The sequence below is a fragment of the Cuculus canorus genome, chromosome 9 (genome assembly GCF_017976375.1).
Source record: "Cuculus canorus isolate bCucCan1 chromosome 9, bCucCan1.pri, whole genome shotgun sequence".
Classification (NCBI taxonomy): domain Eukaryota; kingdom Metazoa; phylum Chordata; class Aves; order Cuculiformes; family Cuculidae; genus Cuculus; species Cuculus canorus.
Window position 1 is genome coordinate 25434610 of NC_071409.1, and position 19054 is coordinate 25453663.

Consider the following 19054-nt stretch of genomic DNA (forward strand, 5'->3'; position numbering starts at 1 on the left):
CCAGAACTGGACACAATACTCCGGATGAGGTCTCACAAGAGAGGAACAGAGGGGCAGAATCACCTCCCTGGACCTGCTGGCCACGCTGCTTTTGCTATTTACCATTTTGGTACATACCATGAAAGCAATTCACCCTTGGCCCTTCAGACTGTAAGTGAGATTTAGGAGATATGCCTAGTGATAGCCCTGCAATGCTCTCTTTATCTCGCAGGCAACCAGAATTCAGCAGGACTAGGGATCACGTGTCCACTCAAGTTTTGCCTTGTTCTCAGGGTAGCACCTAAAAATGTCAGCACATAATTTAGTGCGAGTGCTCAATCGAGGCTTTGTTCTTTTCCCGAGACCGAAAGTGCCTGGTAGCACAAGCTGATCAGTATTTCTTGACATAAACTCAAGTGCTGAATCGAGCTAAGACCACCTACGCACTTCACAAAGACAAGCACTGAGATGATCGTGAATGTCACCCTGTATATCCCTCACGCAAAGTTCTAGCCAGCATACACGTAAAATCACATCACTACCAACTGCCTGAACTTCCCATAGACTGTTATAGTTCACAATCTCAGAATACACTCATTTTTTAAGAGCAGATCAGCATATGTTCTTCACTACTAAGCACACAGTCTCCTTTATGCCTTTAAATCACTGCCTCATTTGACTTTGAATTTGTCTGAGCAATTTTTAGAACCTTTAAAAGGTGGTTTTGAAGCTTTATCTTATCTTTTAAAGTCTTATCTTACCATTACTGCTCCAATTATACATTTCCTATTTGCAAAGAAAACACAGTGTTAGCTTATAACAGGATACTTAGTCCAAGAAATAATACACGTGGATATATTTGCAGTAATATATCCACATCTGCAAAAAGAGAGAAAGTAATTTTGAGTAAGCTTCCAGAATTCACTAAATAATTCATGCTTTGCATCGTCTTACATCTTTCATGTTTAATCCTAAGAAAAATAGGTAGTGACCCTAACCAGACTCAATAACACAGCCAGCTCAAGTTTGTAATACCTGGCTCTTACCATTACCTTTTCCCAAGTGTTCTGAGGTTTAATCAATAATGAAAAATACTGTCATGCCGCAGATTAAGTATCTTCCATTTTCCATGTGGTCTTAATAGGGTTTATTTTGTCATTCAGAAATAAGGGTGAGTATGGTAGGAGGACCCTTGGGTCTGTGCCACTGGTTCAGCTCCTTGGATCTTCATTCCCGACTGTGGCAAATTAGCTAAAATATCTCAACACTGACATGAATTAGCACCTGCTTTGTTCATGCTGTAAATGCTCCGCCAGCAATTTCATTTTCTTTGATACAAACAGTTATTTGCTGAGAGAGAGAGAGGACCAGAACTTTCACATCTCTTGCAGGAGCCGTCCCTCCTCCTGGATTTAGATCGATTCTGCCAAGAAGGGACTTTCATAGACACTCCAAAGGCATTTTGTGATTCATTCCCCTGGAGGAACATTGTCATTTAGTAAATCACGCACTCTTTCTGAGGATAACAACAGAAAGCATCACTTCGAGACTGCCAGCCTGCTGCGATAAGCAGGCGATGGCGAGACACGGCGCGCTGATTAAAATGCCATAAACTCACAAGCGGTACCTGATATTCAGCCCACTGGTGGCTCTTCGGCTGTAATTAACACCCTGTAGCAAAGCACGAGGAGCTGAAGTACTGATGGACTTCAGTAAGGAAGGTAAATCATTCCCCGAAAAGCAAACTTAGTGCTAAAGGATCATCACTCAGTGTTTTGGAGGCATCTCAGATGAACTTCCCTACGGTGGCAAATGTTGGCTGCTGCCTTCTTTGGGTGATGGGGCTGTGGGGGAGGGAGAGGAGAGGAGAGAAGGGTGGGGGAGAGGGGAGAGGAGCAGGGACGGAGGAGAGTGGGGAGAGGGGCATAGGGAGCAGGAAGAGGGGGAGAGGAGCATGGGGGAGAGTGGGGAGAGGGGCATGGGGAGCGGGAAGAGGGGGAGAGTGGGGAGAAGGATGGGGGAGAGTGGGGAGAAGGACGGGGGAGAGTGGGGAGAAGGATGGGGAGAGAGGAGAGGGGGAGAGGGGGAGAAGAGCATGGGGGAGTGGGAGGAGGGGGAGAGGAGCGTGGGGAGAGGGAAGAAGGGCAGAGGGAGTGGGGCAGGAAGAGTGGGGCGGGGGAGAGAGGGAGAGGAGCATGGGGAGAGGGGGAAGGGCAAGGGGAACAGGGCAGGGGCAGTGGGGAGAGGAGCAGAGGGAGCAGGGAGAGGGATGGATGGAGGAGAAGGGAGAAGGGCAGGGGGAATGGGGCAGAAGGGAGCGAGGAGAGGGGGCAGAGAAAGAGAGGGAGAGGGCAAAGGGAATGGGGAACGGCGCAGGGGGAGCGGGGAAAGAGGAGGACGGGGGAGAGGGGAAAGGGCAGGGGGAGCGGGGCAGGAACAGAGGAGGGTGTAGAGAGGGGCAGAGGAGCCTGAGGGAGAGGGGAGCATCAGGGAGGGGGAGAAGGGGAGCGGGGAGACAGGCGGGGGAGAGGAGGGCAGAGGGGAGCTGGGAAAGGGCTTGGGGTAGAGGAGAGGGAGAGCGGGGAGAGCGGGGCAGGGGAGAAGAGGGGCAGCGGGAGCGGAGGGGCGGCGCTCGGGACAGGAGAGCGGGCGGAGCAGTACCCAGGGTCCCCCCTGGGGTCCCCATCGCAGCCCTCTCCCCCCATCCCAGCCGGGGCTGCGGGGGTCTCAGGGGCCCCTCCCTCCCCGCTGCCGGCGGCGGAGCCCCCCGGGAGGAGGCTGAGGCGGCGCTCTGCCCGCGCAGGGGCTGCGCGGTGGGGACGGGCAATTAGCGCACGCGGCTCGGGATAATTACTGGCAAGAGAGCAGCTGACGTGTTCCTTCCCGGGGATAAATCGCTAGCGGATCGCCATGGCATTGCTCGATTCCGCCTTTTCTTCCTCCCAAAGGAACCCTCGACCCGGGAGCGGCCGCTCGCGTGGCCCCGGGGCGCCGTGAGGCTGTAGGATGACAGACTCCATCCCACGGGTGTGAAACGCGAGGGGGGGGAAACCGCGAGGTTTGGCGTCTTGTCTCGTGAGTCGTTTTCTTTTCGAGTGAAATCGTTCTCCTCAAGCTGAAAACTCAGCGTCTCTCCACGGGCGTCGCGCTCAATGCGTTGTTTTCCCCGTAGGGAGCCGCTCGCTCGCCGCCCCGCGGGATGGAGGCGGTGCGCCGGGCCGGGCGCGGGTGGCTCGGGCCCCTGCTGGCTGCCTGGCTGTCCGCCCTGCCCGGGGCCGCCGCCTGCCCCCGGCCCTGCGCCTGCTACGGCCCCACCGAGCTGCACTGCACCTTCCGCTCCCTCACAGCCGTCCCACCGAGCGTCCCGGACAACGTGGAGCGCATCAACCTGGGGTAGGTGTAACCTCCAGGTGATAAACGCCGTCACCTGGCAACAATTTGCAAAGCAATCATAGAATCACAGGGTGGTTTGGGTCAGAAAAGACCTCAGAGCCCATCCAGTCCCACCCCTGCAATGGGCAGGGACACCTCCCACTGGATCAGGGGCTCCAAGCCCCATCCAACCTGGCCTGGAACCCCTCCAGGGATGGGGCAGCCACCACTGCTCTGGGCACCCTGGGCCAGGGCCTCCCCACCCTCTTTATAAAGTTCTTCCTAATGTCTAATCGCAGTCTTCCCCTTCTAGTTTAAAGCCATTCCCCCTCATCCCATCACTCCAGGACTTGGAAAAATCCCCTCCCCAGCTTTCCTGGAGCCCCTTTCAGCATTGGAAGCTGCTCTAAGGTCTGCCCTGAAGCTTCTCTTCTCCAGGCTGAACAACCCCAACTCTCTCAGCCCGTCCTCACAGCAGAGGTTCTCCAGCCCTCGGATCACCTCCGTGCCCTCCTCCAGACCCGTTCCAAGAGTTCCTTTACTTGTTGTACAGAAGTCCTCTATGTGAAGTCTTAACAATGAAGTGCCAGTACTTTTAGAGGCGCATGGTTTACCTGAGGTGTGGGACAGATGTGAAATACATTAATTAATGCATAAGGCATCTGCCTGACCACTGAATCAATACAACTTTTTTTTGTCCCTATTGGGCGTGCTGCCTACCTTTATGCATTTGCAAGAGTTGTTCTTCGGTTTGGGTTTTGTTTGTTTTAAGACTTCTGAAGTTTGGCTGCCTGACTAAACCCCGGTCCGGGGTGAAATGTTTCTTGCAGGTACAACAACTTGCTTAAATTGATGGAAACAGATTTTTCTGGCCTGAAGAAACTGGAGATACTGATGCTGCACAGCAATGAGATAAATACAATCCCCAATAAGGTGTTCAGTGATTTATATTCATTACAGGTAAGAATTAAATAACCTAATCTTAATTGGGATATCACCTATCTTAATTTTGTCATGACTTTTAAACAGTCTGTAGGAATACTGATAATTGGAAGCTGATCAGCAGTCTATGACAGTTTGGTTTCCCGTTTCTTACTGCATACATGCAAAAGACGAGGGCCTTCACGACCCAGTATCCTCATGGAAATGTCTTTCCTTCCCAGATCGGCATTCAGCTACAGTTTAAAGAGCGTGACGAACCTAGTGGTAGATATCTGTCAGCAGTATCCTAACAGCCAAGAGCAGCTGCACACAAGAGAGAAAGATTGCAGAGCTCTAACTACTCCTACTGTGGAAGGAAACTGGTTATCATTTTTTAGTCAATTTTATTTTTTTAGGATGGTTTTCCATCCATATTTCCCCTTCCTTTCAGTACAATGTAGTCCTGTCCCTTCATTTAAAAAGGCTCCTGCTGAACAGAAACTGAACATGTTACATATAAATATTTTAATGCTTTAAAAAAACCTACAGTTCCTTGGCTTTATAATCTAATATAAACCTCTGGACTTCTAAAATGTAGTAGTTGATGCCTGTTTTGTTCTTTACTGAAATATTATCTATTTATAAAAATATTACCTAGATTTACATATATTATAGAAATTAGTAAATGCATGATGTCATACAAGGATTCTGGAGCTACTGCAGTATCTCACTGTGCCACGTAGATATTCATAGATAAAGAAGGATTTACGGGATTATTTAGGAACAACCGTTCCCAACTAATTCGATGTACAGGTAACATTTATTCTCCAGTTAAATTTCCATCTGGAGCTGCCAGTAGCTGCCACAGAGGAGTAACAACATCATAGCTGTGATGAATTAAGAACATGAGAGACCTAAGCTGTTCAGATAGTATTGGCTCAGTTGGTGTTTTCACTGGTGGGGTGGAAGGGTAGGGCAGAAACCAGGTGAGCTGTGGAACATGCAGATCTCCAGGTTTCGTTAGCCCTCGTAAACAGGAGGTCTGGGCCTGAAAGCTTGCTCGTTAGCTCCTTGCAACACATTTAATGACATGAGCTTCGTGGAGTCCTATAAACCTTTCCTCCCTTATCAACAAGCAAGGTGGCAGCACAACTGTGGGCAGTTCTAATGCGTTCCTATTTGGCAAATAAAACAAACTTGCACATTATTGTCGTTTTGTACATTTTTTTCTCACTAATTTTCTAAATACAGAACTCGTGACTATGACAGTGGAATTATGACAGGAAGAGTAGTGACAGAAAGGCCGTCTTGGGTACCGTATTTAATGCTGCAGCAACATGCCAGATTTGTTCATCTCCTGGGTATGAGTTTGACTTTTAACCTGTAGCAACAGGTGGCACCGAAATATTGAGGCTTGGCAAGCGCAGGTCACACAGGACACAAACCCTGAAATGGGGAACACGCTTGGCAGTTCCATTGGTTCAACATCAAAACCAATAGAGTGTGGAATGCATCATTACAGTCCTCACACTGGCTGGAACAACAATCACTGCCACAGTTTATGGACAAATTCTGTTTACCCTTTCCATAAGTGTGGTGTAATTGGGATTTCTGAATGAGAAATAAGCATTGCATTATTTTAATCACTGCATTTTGGCTGCAGAAGTGTCACCTTGCGGGACTGTTGGGACAAGAAAAGCATCCTTTTAGTCCTGCAACTAACACTGCATTTAAAAACAATTCCTCCTACTCATTTTTTTTCCCAATCACTTGCACTACTGGTCTATTGAAGCACTTTCACTTCACAGAGTAAATATCAATCAAAATTTGTTAGGAGTCTTATAACTATACCACAGGTTAATATTATGCACTTGATACTTTTCCATCAACAGGTCTTAAAAATGAGTTATAACAAGATCAGAGTACTTCAGCAGGACGTTTTTTATGGTCTGAAGAGCTTGGTACGGTTGGATATGGACCACAATAAAATTGAGTTTGTAAATCCCAACGTTTTCTATGGACTCACATCACTGAGGCTGGTCCACTTGGAAGGAAATGTGCTGAAGCAGCTTCATCCAGATACTTTCGTCACCTTGCGCTACAGCCAAATATTTAAAATATCCTTCATGAAGCACATATATTTGTCTGACAATGTGTTGACTTCGCTACCACAAGATATGTTTTCCTACATTTCTGAGCTAGAGAGCATTTATCTTCATGGAAACCCATGGTCCTGTGACTGCAGTCTACAGTGGTTTGCAGAATGGGCAAAACAGAGGCCAGGTGAGCTGAAGGCTTTGTTTATTCTTTTTAATCATGTTATAGCATCTCATTCTTTCTGATAAAGGTCATTGGCCTTAATTTGTTTATTTATTCTCCCAGAAGGAGGAAGGCAGGAGTTTTGTAGGTGCACATAATCAGGATAAACAGATTAATAGCATTCAGTTTCCCAAATCAAATAAATCTAGTTGTCTTAACCCATTCCCAAGTGCAGCTGTCCTTAATACAATGTTTTCCTTGGCCAGTCCAAAGCTTCTGTGCACCAGGAGACTCCACTGGGAATAAGGAAGCCAATTTTTATGTAACTGGCAAGAGCAAATGCCATATTGTACTCAATTATTCCAAAAAGAAATAAGGAATGGGACTCGGAGAGCTTCTCTGCTGCTGCTGTGAGTAAAGGTGGCACACGATAGTGTAGTGTTACCCCAAACTATCTCTTAGGATACTGCTACGGCCATGTACCACACGGCAGCCTTCTCTGCAAGGTGTAAAACCATGGGGACAGAAGAACACTGTACTGAGCTGCAAGATCAATGGTACGTAAGCAGTTTCCTCAGAGGAAATCCATGTTTTCTTAGGTTACTGTAGTTTTCATAGGTTAATTCAAGATAAGCTTTGCTAACATTTTATTCAAGAGAACAACTTGCTGGTAGCTATGTCTTTATTAATACTAAAAACTGTATCATAAAGGCTTACTGCATTTTTCTTCCCTTCAGATGTCGTAAAGTGCAAAAATGACAGAGGTTCTGGTGCTCAGCAATGCCCAGTTTGTGCTAGTCCCAAAAATCACAAAGGGAAAAGCTTAGTGGATATTCCTTCTGCATCATTAACCTGCACTAAGCCAGCCATACACGACTCCCTGAAGTTTAAAAACCTCACAGTGCCAGACGATGGGGATTTTGGGTCCATATCTCCCAAGGACTTCATAGCTCCTATAGGATCCATGGTTTTGAACATGACTGACCAAGCAGGAAATCAAGGTAACTTGGTTTGCAACATCCAAACACCTAAAGGAATGTCTCCCATCTCATTGGACAAAGACGGCAACAATACAGTACTCAAAACATCAGTCTCAGCGTTTCTGGTCTGTGGCATTGATTTTGAACATATTCAGCAGCTGTGGAGCATATTGGCACTGTACAGTAATTCTCCCTTAAGACTGGAAAGGAATGTCCTAGTAACTAACGTGCCTTCTATTACGTACAAATATAAACAAATCCACTCTGAAAAAGAGGAACTTTTTACCAATATAGAGACTGAACTGAGAGCTGAACCATCTTGGTTCATGCAAAGCCAAGTGGCATTACAGCTAGACAGGACAACAACCACACTAAACACGTTGCACATCCAGTACTTCACAGATGCTCAGATTGTTTTGCCCAGTGCTGACACAAAGCAGGCAAGAAGTGACTGGACCATCATCCCCAGGGATAACTCAACACAAACAAAGCGCACTGTTTTGGTCGGGGGAACCATAGAACTGGAATGCCAAGCAATTGGAGAACCAGCTCCTACAATAGAGTGGATATTGGCTGATGGAAGCAAGGTGAGAGCTCCATATATCAGTGAGGATGGAAGAATTCTAGTAGTTCAAACTGGAACGCTCACATTACGGACAGCCGATGCTTTTGACACTGGGCTTTATCACTGCATAGGCACAAATCACAACGATGCAGATACTGTCACATTCAGAATTACTGTGGTGGAACCTCACGTGGAAGACGATAGTGTAAACGGAGCTCACCTTTCTACAGTTGTTGGCAGCACACTCTACCTTCCCTGTACATCCACCGCTTCTCCAGATGCTGCCATTAGCTGGGTCCTACCTGAGGGTGTGATTCTTCATCATTCTGTAAGGAACAAACAGATTTTCGACAACGGTACCTTGAGAATAAAGGGGGTGACAGAGCGAGACAATGGCTACTTTAGATGTGTTGCAGCCAACCAGTATGGTGTTGATCTTCTGGTTTTCCAAGTAACAGTTAGAAAGGACGAAACTGCTCTAAAGGAAAAGCAGGTAGCTGTGGGAGAATGGGAAGAGGGTCATGGCTCTGGCGACGCAATGCTGGCCTCTGCTGCAGCACAGAAGCATCCTTTAGCTACTCCAGCTGCCTTGACAGTTAATCAGGAACCTGCTGCCTCAGCATCCAGAAACTGGGCATATAAAAGGAACAACTTCGGGAAGATGACTTACAGGCGTTACAGGGACAAAACGAGCAGGCGGTTTAGAGGACACAGAAGACAGTTTGTTTCGTCAGCCAGGAGGGTCGATCCGCAGCGCTGGGCGGCCTTTTTGGAAAAAACAAAGAGGAACTCAACATTGATAGGAAAACAAGGAGATGTTGCAACACCACCACCCACTCAAGTCCCTCAGTTCTCAGCAGTACCTGGGGGTGAGGAGGAAACATCTGGGGATCTCATGTCTCCAGAGGAAGAATTCATGATGCCAGTAACGAAGACAGCCACTGTATTTACTCTGGGGAGCGTGATAACCACAGGGGCTGAGAGGACTGCCAGTAACGCTCTTGCGAGGGAAGCCTCTCTCCTGGTTGTAGAGGCAGTCACTCCCCTGCCCTCTCCTTTTTCACAGTCTGTGTCATCTGACAGTAGGCGGCCACATACATATGTAAACCCTACAATTACAAACACTTGGGAGGTATCTGATTTAAGTCAAATATCAGCAGAGGGTATAAAAAACTCAACTCTGTCAAATGGAGCAAGTAGAACATCTAGAGTGCTCCCTGCTGGGCAAAGCTTGGTATATTCTGAAGAAAGTAATAACCAGCATTTAAAATCTCTATCTACGATACCCGTGACAGATGTTACAGACACCAGCAAGTCTGTAACTTCCCAAAACACAGCAGGCAAGCCACGTGCTTTTACTGAGTCTGTTAATGAGATTTCCACCAAAGCAGATGATCAGGTATCTGTAGTGACAGTCAGTGACCCAAGTCCTGAATTTGGTCACATTTATTTTCATAGTAGTCAGAAACAAGTAACTCCTAAGGCACCATTAGCCTCACCTATCATAACACATCAGCAAATGCAGATTATTCAGGACGTTACACCCCATACACCCCAGACCCAGCAGCAATATGGAAGACGAAGGAAGGTTTCTGGTAGGAGACGAATTGTTACACCAGGACGTATTCCAAATATTAAAGAGCACAGATATAATTTTGGGAGGCCAGGATCTGTCAGAGGAAGTACAGATGTGGCTGCAGGTGTTCAACTGAATATGAAATCTCTATCAAATTTACCGTCTTTAAATCATATAAGCAGCTCCCTCAACCCATTTAGCCCAGAAGCACCTCTGGCCTCCCCCTCTACCATTGATATGCCATTGGAGCACCCAGAGGGTACTCATCAAAACACAGCGTTCCTCGGGGAAGAGAAGAACAAAGCCAGTGCAAGGCAAAAAGCTGCCACAACACTCATGCCTTTAATTACAAAAGGCACCCAAGATACTCCTCAGTGGAAACCAGAGATCAGTGCTCCATTTCAGATTACAAATTCTGATCGAGTTCAACTGTTTGGTATGGGAAAACCAACAAGGGCACTCCACACAGCTGATGTTATGACAAAAATTACACATCCTATAAGCACTAAGATATCTCCTACCCTTGAATCAGTCTCAGCCAGCATTAAGCCTAGAACCTCAGCAAAAAAATCACAAAGAGGAAACACTACTAGGGAACAAATCTTTGGAAATAGTGCACAAAAAGAGGTCCTTCTTCAGAAGCAACCAAAACAACAGACGGATATCTTTCTATCATCAGAAGTGCCAACCATGCTTCCTAAAACTACGGCAGCATTACCAATGTCCAAAACGCCTCCTTTGCACTTTACGCCTAATACAGGTGGGACTCACAGCAGTGATTTTTGGTCTTTAAACAAGCCCATTCGTTATGGCAGTGGGAAACCAGAAGAACATCTTACTGCAAACCCACGTTCGTACTCCAATCTTGTAACTGGTGTGACCAAAGCAATGGATGTAACAAGTGTGAAGCCAATGCTTACACCTATTATTACTCCTCCATCTGACACCAAAATCACCAAAAGTAAAATATCCAGAGTGGGAAGAAGGAAAGGTCAGAGAAGGAGGAGGCCCCCTAAAACATCTGGTTCACAAAGTGTGACTGCAAGCCACAGCACTGCAGCGATTCTGTCGCAGAATACAGCCATGCCTGTCGTGACAACACTTAAATCATTAACCATGCCTGTAAACCCTCTCTCTGAGAGTGCAAGCACAGGCTCAGTGACAAAAATACCAGTGCTGTGGACCCTTCACACACCAGAGGCACCTCAGCAGATGCTGACAGCAGCCACACCAACATTCATGGCTCCCATCACACAGAGGAACAGCCAGCCAGCCACGTTGCCACCTGACAGTCCTATTGCTTCCAGCCCCACCACACCCATCCAAACCACACCACTGCTTTCAGTGCCTTCCAGCGCCACAAGCACACAATTTGCCATAGTCGGTGCGACATCTGGGTCAGAATCTGCTCAGCAAATCAAAGCCACTGCAATAGCAGGTGAAAAACCACAGCTGAAAATGGAAGAGAGAGTTACCCAAGAAAACCACCTTGCACAGCCCCCATTCCCAGCAAGAACTGAGTCAAGTACCAGAGCTCCTGCAGCACCCACAGACACCTCTCCCCGCAGCACTCAGCATCCCACCCCACTGCCAGCCCCAACAGGAGCTCTGCCACCTTCACATACTGTGAGAATCACGTCACCTCCAGGGTGGGAAATCACATTCCACCAGAAGCCCTCTGCTAAAGCCATGGAGAGAGGCAACACGTTAACTGTCAACACACTGACCATAGTGAAGTCATCACCAATCACAACTCCGCACGCTCCTCTGTGGGGAAGGGACAAGGACATTTCTGCCAAAGGCTGGTCTGAAAACAGACAAGATCAAGGAACTACCAGCAACAATCCTACAGCCCTGGACTCTTTAAGTAGAAATCACTTTGCGAAGCCCAGAATAATTGGAGGAAAATTAGCTGCTTTTACTGTGCTGGCTAATTCAGATGCTTTTATTCCTTGTGAAGCTACTGGTAACCCTCGTCCAACAATACAGTGGACCAAAATATCATCAGGTATGCTCAATAAACCTCTCTAGAATTTACCTCCCATTACAGTCTTGTAATTTGGCAGATTTTGTATGTCAAACTCAGATATTGTTTCATTTAAGAATACCGTGAAGTGTGAGTGAAAAGATGAACTGTGAAACAGTGAAAAAGAACGATATCCCAGCATAGTTGCTAGTCTCTTACTGCTAAGTATGAAACAGCTCATTAGGGAAATAAAACCCCCCAAATCGATATTTAACTATAATTCTGTGCTTATTGTGAGATTTCAGTATTTATTGTATGTTACCTGCTATTTCAGAAGAGTGAGAGACAAGTGAGAAGAATCTCCCTGTGGTAACAAACCATCAAATCAAGTTAAGATTATGCCAAAATATTTTTTAATATGCAAAGAACCATCTGCTTTATCTAAATTTTGTCTCTACTGAGGACTAAATTTTGGGTTTACTTTAAAGCTTTGTTACTGTACGTGCAAAACACTGTTATTTCTCTCTTTCTTATCACTAATGTCTTGGTTATTTGAGCACAGCAGACCAGGATAAGGAAAGTGTTTTCAGGGACTGAGTAAAAAGAAACAGAAGACAGAGGTTCTGACGTGCTACGCTGTTGTCCCCTTGCTTCCATAGGGACCGGTGGTGTGGAAAGCCGAGGTGACAGCCAGTGGATGGTGTTTGCCAACGGCACGCTCGCCATCGCCCGGGCAGGCCTGGAGGACCGTGGGCAGTACCTGTGCACCGCAGCCAACCCACACGGCACGGCACGACTCCTGGTCACCTTGTCAGTAGTGGCCTACCCACCCCGCATCACCGGTGGCAGGTGGCAGCTCCTCACCGCTCACTCCGGAAAGCCAGTGGCACTCAAGTGCAGAGCTGAGGGCAGGCCGCCTCCCACCGTCTTGTGGGTTCTGGCAAATAAAACGCACATCTCCGACTCTTCTCCAGGAAACGACAAAGTTCATGTGGAACCAGATGGCACTTTAATTATCGAGGCAGTCACTGTTTACGACAGGGGCCTCTACACGTGTGTGGCTAAAAACCCAGCGGGCACCGACACGCTGGTTGTAAAACTGCAGGTCATTGCGGCACCTCCCGCTATTCTGGAAGAGAAGAGACAACGTGTTGAAGGAACGATGGGGGAAAACATGCAGCTCCCTTGCACCGTGAAAGGAAATCCTCAGCCCACTGTCCACTGGGTCCTCTTTGATGGCACAGTGGTGAAGCCTCTGCAGTTTGTAAATGGAAAGCTGTTCCTGTTCTCCAACGGTACCCTCCACCTCAACAACATCATTCCTTCTGACAGCGGGAATTACGAATGCATAGCCACAAGCTCGACTGGCTCGGAAAGGAGGGTGGTGAGCCTCGTGGTAGAACACAGGGATACACTTCCAAAAATAGCTACTGCCTCTCAAGGAATGACTCAGTTGAATTTTGGGGATAAGTTGCTTCTGAACTGCACGGCAACTGGGGAGCCAAAACCCAGGATCATCTGGAGGTTACCTTCCAAGGCAGTTGTTGACCAGTGGCACAGGTAGGAGTCTTTATTTTTTCCTCCGCTCTTTGAAACTTCAAATGCTGTCTTGTCTCATGCTGGTGTAAGAGACTGTTACATCACTGAAACTACACTGTGAACTGAAGTTGACACTAAATGTTTAACAGTGGTGAAACGTCTGTGACGCTGGCTTGTTATTCTATGGCTAATAACAGACCGCATCAATTGTCATAAGTGGGTCAGATCATACCAAAACACATACTAGTCTTTGAATTAAGGAAATTGATGTTAATCACACATTGGCTGAATTTTGGTCGTTTTATAGAACCATAGAATAGTTTGGGTTGGAAGGGACCTTAAAGGTCATGTAGTTCCACCCCGTCTGTGATGGGCAGGGACACCTCTGCCAAGTCTACCTTTGAGAGCCTCCCTCCCTGCAACCCCTCCCACAGCAACTCTTCACCTTCTCTTTGGGAGAGACAGTCCCAGATCAGGATATTCCTAGCAGGCTCATGAGAAGTTGGATATGGGCTAAGGGAGAGGAAGGTCCGTGCCCTGCTGCAGGCAACGCAGCCAGAGAACAATCACTGGGTACCAAGTGCTGGTCTGGACAAGGTGCAGCAGCACTGCCAGCTGCCACTAGCCAGGGGCAAGTATGAAGGTTACCTGCAAGGAGAAGCACAAGGGAGAGGAGCAACGGCTGGCAGGATGAGGGACGCAAGATTCACCAGGCTTATTTGTTCACAGCACAGTTTTCAGGGAGGCATAGTTGGCAACGTGCAGCTTTGCACACCTACGTAGAGTCAGCGAGTGCGTGCACATCCACGAAACAACCAAAGCAACTGCTGCATCAGGTCATAAACCACCAGGTCTGCAGGTGGTGTGGACACAGGGCCTTTGGAGAGATTTGCTGTAGCATATCGTGTTGTTAATACTGTCGGTCAGTCTTGGTGCTCAGTATTTGGCTCCAGCATTTTGCTCCATAATTCTTTTCCTCTTTCTCCCTCCCCAACAGAATGGGAAGTCGAATCCATGTCTACCCCAATGGATCCTTGGTTATTGAAGCAGTTACTGAAAAGGATGCAGGTGACTATTTGTGTGTCGCAAGAAACAAAATTGGAGATGATCTTATACTGATGAAAGTCAGGATCACAATGAAACCAGCCAAGATTGACCAGAAACAGCATTTCAAGAAACTGGTGCCATATGGAAAAGATTTCAAAGTGGATTGCAAAGCCTCTGGGTCACCCACACCAGAAATATCCTGGAGTTTGCCAGATGGGACGGTGATCAATAACGCGATGCTGGCAGATGACAGCGGACACAGGTCTCGCAGATACATCCTCTTTGACAATGGAACTCTGTATCTCAACAAAGCTGGAATAACAGAAGGAGGAGATTACACCTGCTATGCTCAAAACACACTGGGAAGAGATGAAATGAAGATCCATGTCACGGTCGTCATGGCAGCCCCTCAAATAAAGCACAATTACAAGACTTACATGAAAGTGAAAGCTGGAGATACAGCATTACTGGACTGTGAAGCTGCTGGAGAACCCAAACCAAAAATATTCTGGTTGCTTCCTTCTAGTGACATGATCTCCTCGTCAACAGCCAGATACTTCCTGCATGTTAATGGTTCTCTATCAGTCGGTCAAGTCAAACTGTTAGATGCCGGGGAGTACATGTGCGTCGCTCGTAATCCTGGAGGGGATGATACAAAATTGTATAAGCTGGATGTTGTTGCTAAACCCCCTATCATAAATGGTTTATATGTGAACAAAACAATCATGACAGTGACGGCAGTGAGGCATTCAAAGAAACACATTGACTGTAGGGCAGAAGGGAACCCCCCGCCTCAGATTATGTGGATCATGCCTGATAATATTTTCCTAACAGCTCCGTATTATGGGAGCAGGATTGTAGTACACCAAAACGGGACACTTGAGATTCGCAACGTAAGGCCTTCTGACACAGCAGCATTTATCTGTGTGGCACGTAATGATGGGGGGGAGAGTATGTTGGTGGTGCAGCTGGAGGTGTTAGAAATGCTAAGGCGACCGATCTTTAAAAATCCATTCAATGAGAAAATAATAGCAACACCTGGAAAACCTACAACACTGAATTGTTCTGTGGATGGCAACCCTCCCCCTGACATAAGCTGGATGTTGCCTAATGGCACGTGGTATTCCAGTGGCATCAAGACTTCCCAGTTTCTCACGGATAGCGGTGGTACCCTTACCATCTACAATCCCGACAAAGACAAAGCAGGAAAGTACCGCTGTGCTGCCAGGAATAAAGTTGGTTACATTGAGAAGCTGCTCCTCGTGGAGGTTGGCCAGAAGCCCACTATTCTCACGCACCCCAAGGGGCCAGTGAAGGGCGTTAGTGGGGAGCCACTATCGCTTCACTGCCTGTCTGACGGGAGTCCCCCACCAAGCACGGTGTGGACGCTGCCGGGTGGCTCCGTGCTGGATCGGCCGCAGATCAATAGGAAATACCTGCTGCTGGAAAACGGCACTCTGGTCATACGGGAAGCCACCATTCACGACCGAGGAAATTACATGTGTAAGGCCCACAATAACGCTGGAGAATCCTCTATAAGCGTTCCTGTCGTTATTATAGCCTATGCCCCAAGGATTACAGGCAGGCCACCGCAGACCATACACACGATGCCTGGTGCTGCGGTTCAGCTCCACTGCATAGCGCTTGGAATACCAAAGCCAGAAATTACCTGGGAACTCCCTGACCACTCGGTACTCTCTACAGGTAACCAAGACCGAGCATTTGGAAGCAAACTGCTTCATCCCTCGGGAACGTTACTCATCCAGAATCCCCGACCCTCAGATTCTGGCACATACAAGTGCACAGCGAAGAACCATCTTGGCAGTGATTTCACAGTAACATACGTTCACATCATTTGAAATAAGAAATACGGCATAAATGATGGTTAACAAAGTCTACAGCTGGACTGAGTTTATTCTTGGAATAAGTTTAATCAAAGGCAGCCATAGGCATGTAAGTGCCTGAATTCATTCAGAGTATTCAGACTGCAATGACAGTGCAAAAAAAGAGAGGAAGGGCTTAGGAAGATTAGAACTAGGATTATTATCTAGCAGTGGTTCTTTCAGTGATTAAATGGACTTAAAAACAAACTTCAGGCACTTTTGCTTTGCCAGCAAACATTGAATATCAAATAAAACTACTTTCTAGAAACTTACGTAGAAGTCTGCAGTAAAGGAGAGACGTTTTCGTATTGGTTTAATGTTGTCCACCTTGCGTGACTCACGAGCGTGGATGCATAAAGCAAGAGCACCTGAGAACCAAAGAGCAGATTTTTTTGTAATGCAGATTACCTTAATATGTCTGAATATTTAGTATGTTTTTTTTAATAAACATTCAATGGTGAAACAAGTAATGAAGTATTTTTCTAATACAGCTGTTTTCACACGGTCTGTTTTGCAGAATTTCGGGATGATACACACAGAACAATTCTATTCTTATTTTTAAACATGGACTTGTAGAATGGCTTGGGTGGGGGACGACGTGATTGAGAGCAGCCCTGTGGAGAAGGACTTGCAGGTGCTGATTGACAACAAGCTCGACATGAGCCAGAAATGTACGCCTGCAGCCCAGAAGGCCAACCATGTCTTGGGCTGCATCAAAAGCAGCGTGGCCAGCAGGGCGAGGGGGGGGGGTCTGCCCCTCTATTCTGGTCTCGTGAGACCCCACCTGGAGCCCTGTGTCCAGTTCTGGAGTCCCCTACGTAAGAACGAGATGGAGCTGTTGGAACAGGTCCAGAGGAAGGCTACAAAGACAGTCGGAGGGCTGGAGCACCTCCCGTACGAGGACAGGCTGAGAGAGATTGGGTTGTTCAGCCTGGAGAAGAGAAGGCTGTGGGGAGAACTTATAGCAACCTTCCAGTACCTGAAGGGGCTACAAGAAAGCTGGGGAGGGACTTTTTACAATGGCATGGAGTGATACGATGAGGGGGAATGGGTGTGAACTGGAAGGGGGAAGAGTTTTAGATCAGACATTAGCAAGAAATTCTTCAGGATGAGGGTGGTGAGGCACTGGCACAGGTTGCCCAGGGAACTTGCCCTTGTAAAAAGTGAGGGTCTCACGAGAGCGGAGTAGAGGAAGAGTAATTTATTTGTGGTTTTGCACTCACCTGCTAATACACAATGCACTGCACCACCCTCACCTGGCCATCGGGACTCAAACCTGGACTTTGAAGTACTCCCTGTGCCACCCTGGCAGCAGACACCGGTAAGAGAATAGCTCGGTTAGGGTGAATTCAGTATGAAGTGTTGTCAGCTGCAGCAGCACCAACACCACAGAAAGGACATTGGTGCCTTTTCCACCCTCACTTGGTGAAAGCTGGAATGAGATTTGTTACTGAAGGCATCAACTGAGCCACAGAGATTGGTTTCCCATAAGGCTTTCCCAGGACTTAGAGATTTCCTTAAGCAAAACCTGTTGGACCATTCAGTCTGCTACAGTGTTGTTCACTCCTTTCAAACTGATCACTTGTGAACTTTATACTAAGAAGACCAAATATGAAACACTGCTACTTCTAGGAGGTTTATTAACATTACATTGTGGCTTTTAATATAAACTTTAAGAAGTTCTAATACAAGCAATAAACCCACTTCAGCACCTTCTTACCACAATGAGAGCAAGAGGAAATTGGTACTTAAAACAAGGAGCTTTATAAAGTGCATATGAAAATCACAGTCAAATAAACACAATTTAAATCAATGTTTGTTCTACCAACAAAGAAAAAGGTGAACATTTTAATCAACAAATTAATTTCTATGCCAAAATGAGAAGTGCCTTTCAGTTCAGTAGTTTGGTCCAGTGCAGTTCTTTAAAAAAACAAAACAAAACACACACACAAAAAAAAATCCAAACCAAAAGAAATGTTTCGCACAAATAAATAAATCCAGCATTCTTTGTCCTCTTTAAAAGTAACAGGACCTAAAAAGCACCAAATTCATAAAATCAGCAATAACATTCTTCGAACAGGCCCACATGTCCGTACATTTAAATCTAGTTAAAGACAAAAAAATCCCCACCCCAAGCCCCCCACCTTGTTACATATCCACATCAATCGCAGCACAAAAAAAATAATCATTGAAATCATAAGAGAAGGAAATGAAAGTTTGCTTTCTAGCAATAACTAGTGCATTGACTTGTGACTGTTCTGTTCTTCAGTGCAAACGGAACGCGCCGCCCCCTTCCAGCTTGAGTCAGAAGTGTGAGGGATGCCCGTACTGGTTCACTCCTTGCTGTGGCTGATTACCTGGTTGGGAAAGGAGAGGGAGGTGTTTGTGCCTCCTGACTGTACTCCACAGAAATACAGAAGCACACCGGTATTCCACGCAGTAAGAAAACACACAGCAAATACGACTAGGCCACCAGTCCAGCAACACAGGCTTCTCTGGAGACCAACAGAAACCTGTCGGATGCACTAGCACCGGGATTTTAGTCTCGCATCCCTACTGAGGTGAGTAACCAGCTGTCAGGAGATAAATTACTTAGATGTGTGAGATCTGACACAAAAAACCCTGAGACCGTGCCTGTAACTAACTTCTTTTATTTAACAAATCAGGGAAATCGACCCCGATCACCTTCACTCAGGTCCATTCTGAGCTGACACACGCTGCATACGATGCTGCCAGCGTTCAAAGCAATTCCACAGAGCATTTCCTGAAAGGCTATTGAGGGTCTCTGTTAGCTTTGCTTTCATAACTCCTATGGACAAAAAAATAAGTTCCTCTGAGCACCAACTGGATCTTTGGGATCAACTGTCAACCTCAGTCAATAACTAAGAGGTTTCTGCTGTGTATTTCTTCAGTTTCACAAGAAACTTGATGTTCATGCGATGTTCACTCTTGCACAGCGACATTTCC

The 19054-nt window shown here is 46.8% G+C and overlaps 2 protein-coding genes across 9 annotated transcripts in view; one reads left to right on the top strand and one right to left on the bottom strand.

Annotated features, from left to right (window-relative positions):
- The first annotated feature begins 2806 nt into the window (after window positions 1–2806).
- On the top strand, window positions 2807–16537 carry IGSF10 (immunoglobulin superfamily member 10). Of its 2 annotated transcripts, none has more exons than XM_054074909.1 (7): window positions 2807–3054; window positions 3152–3372; window positions 4182–4311; window positions 6165–6555; window positions 7269–11660; window positions 12278–13178; window positions 14155–16537. In XM_054074909.1, the coding sequence occupies exons 2-7, from the start codon at window positions 3179–3181 to the stop codon at window positions 16061–16063; spliced, it is 7917 nt and encodes a 2638-aa protein (XP_053930884.1). In that variant the 5' UTR covers window positions 2807–3054; window positions 3152–3178; the 3' UTR covers window positions 16064–16537. The 2 variants fall into 2 exon arrangements, with proteins under 2 accessions (XP_053930884.1, XP_053930883.1); XM_054074908.1 differs by having other exon boundaries at window positions 2807–3006.
- A 1190-nt stretch (window positions 16538–17727) lies between these two features.
- MED12L (mediator complex subunit 12L) overlaps window positions 17728–19054 on the bottom strand; it is a 134953-nt gene continuing 133626 nt past the window's right edge. For all 7 annotated transcript variants that reach the window (XM_054073969.1, XM_054073967.1, XM_054073964.1 and 4 more), the window contains one exon: window positions 17728–18444. In XM_054073969.1, coding sequence (XP_053929944.1) covers window positions 18392–18444 — 53 coding nt within the window. In that variant the 3' untranslated portion in view covers window positions 17728–18391. The remainder of the gene's footprint in view (window positions 18445–19054) is intronic.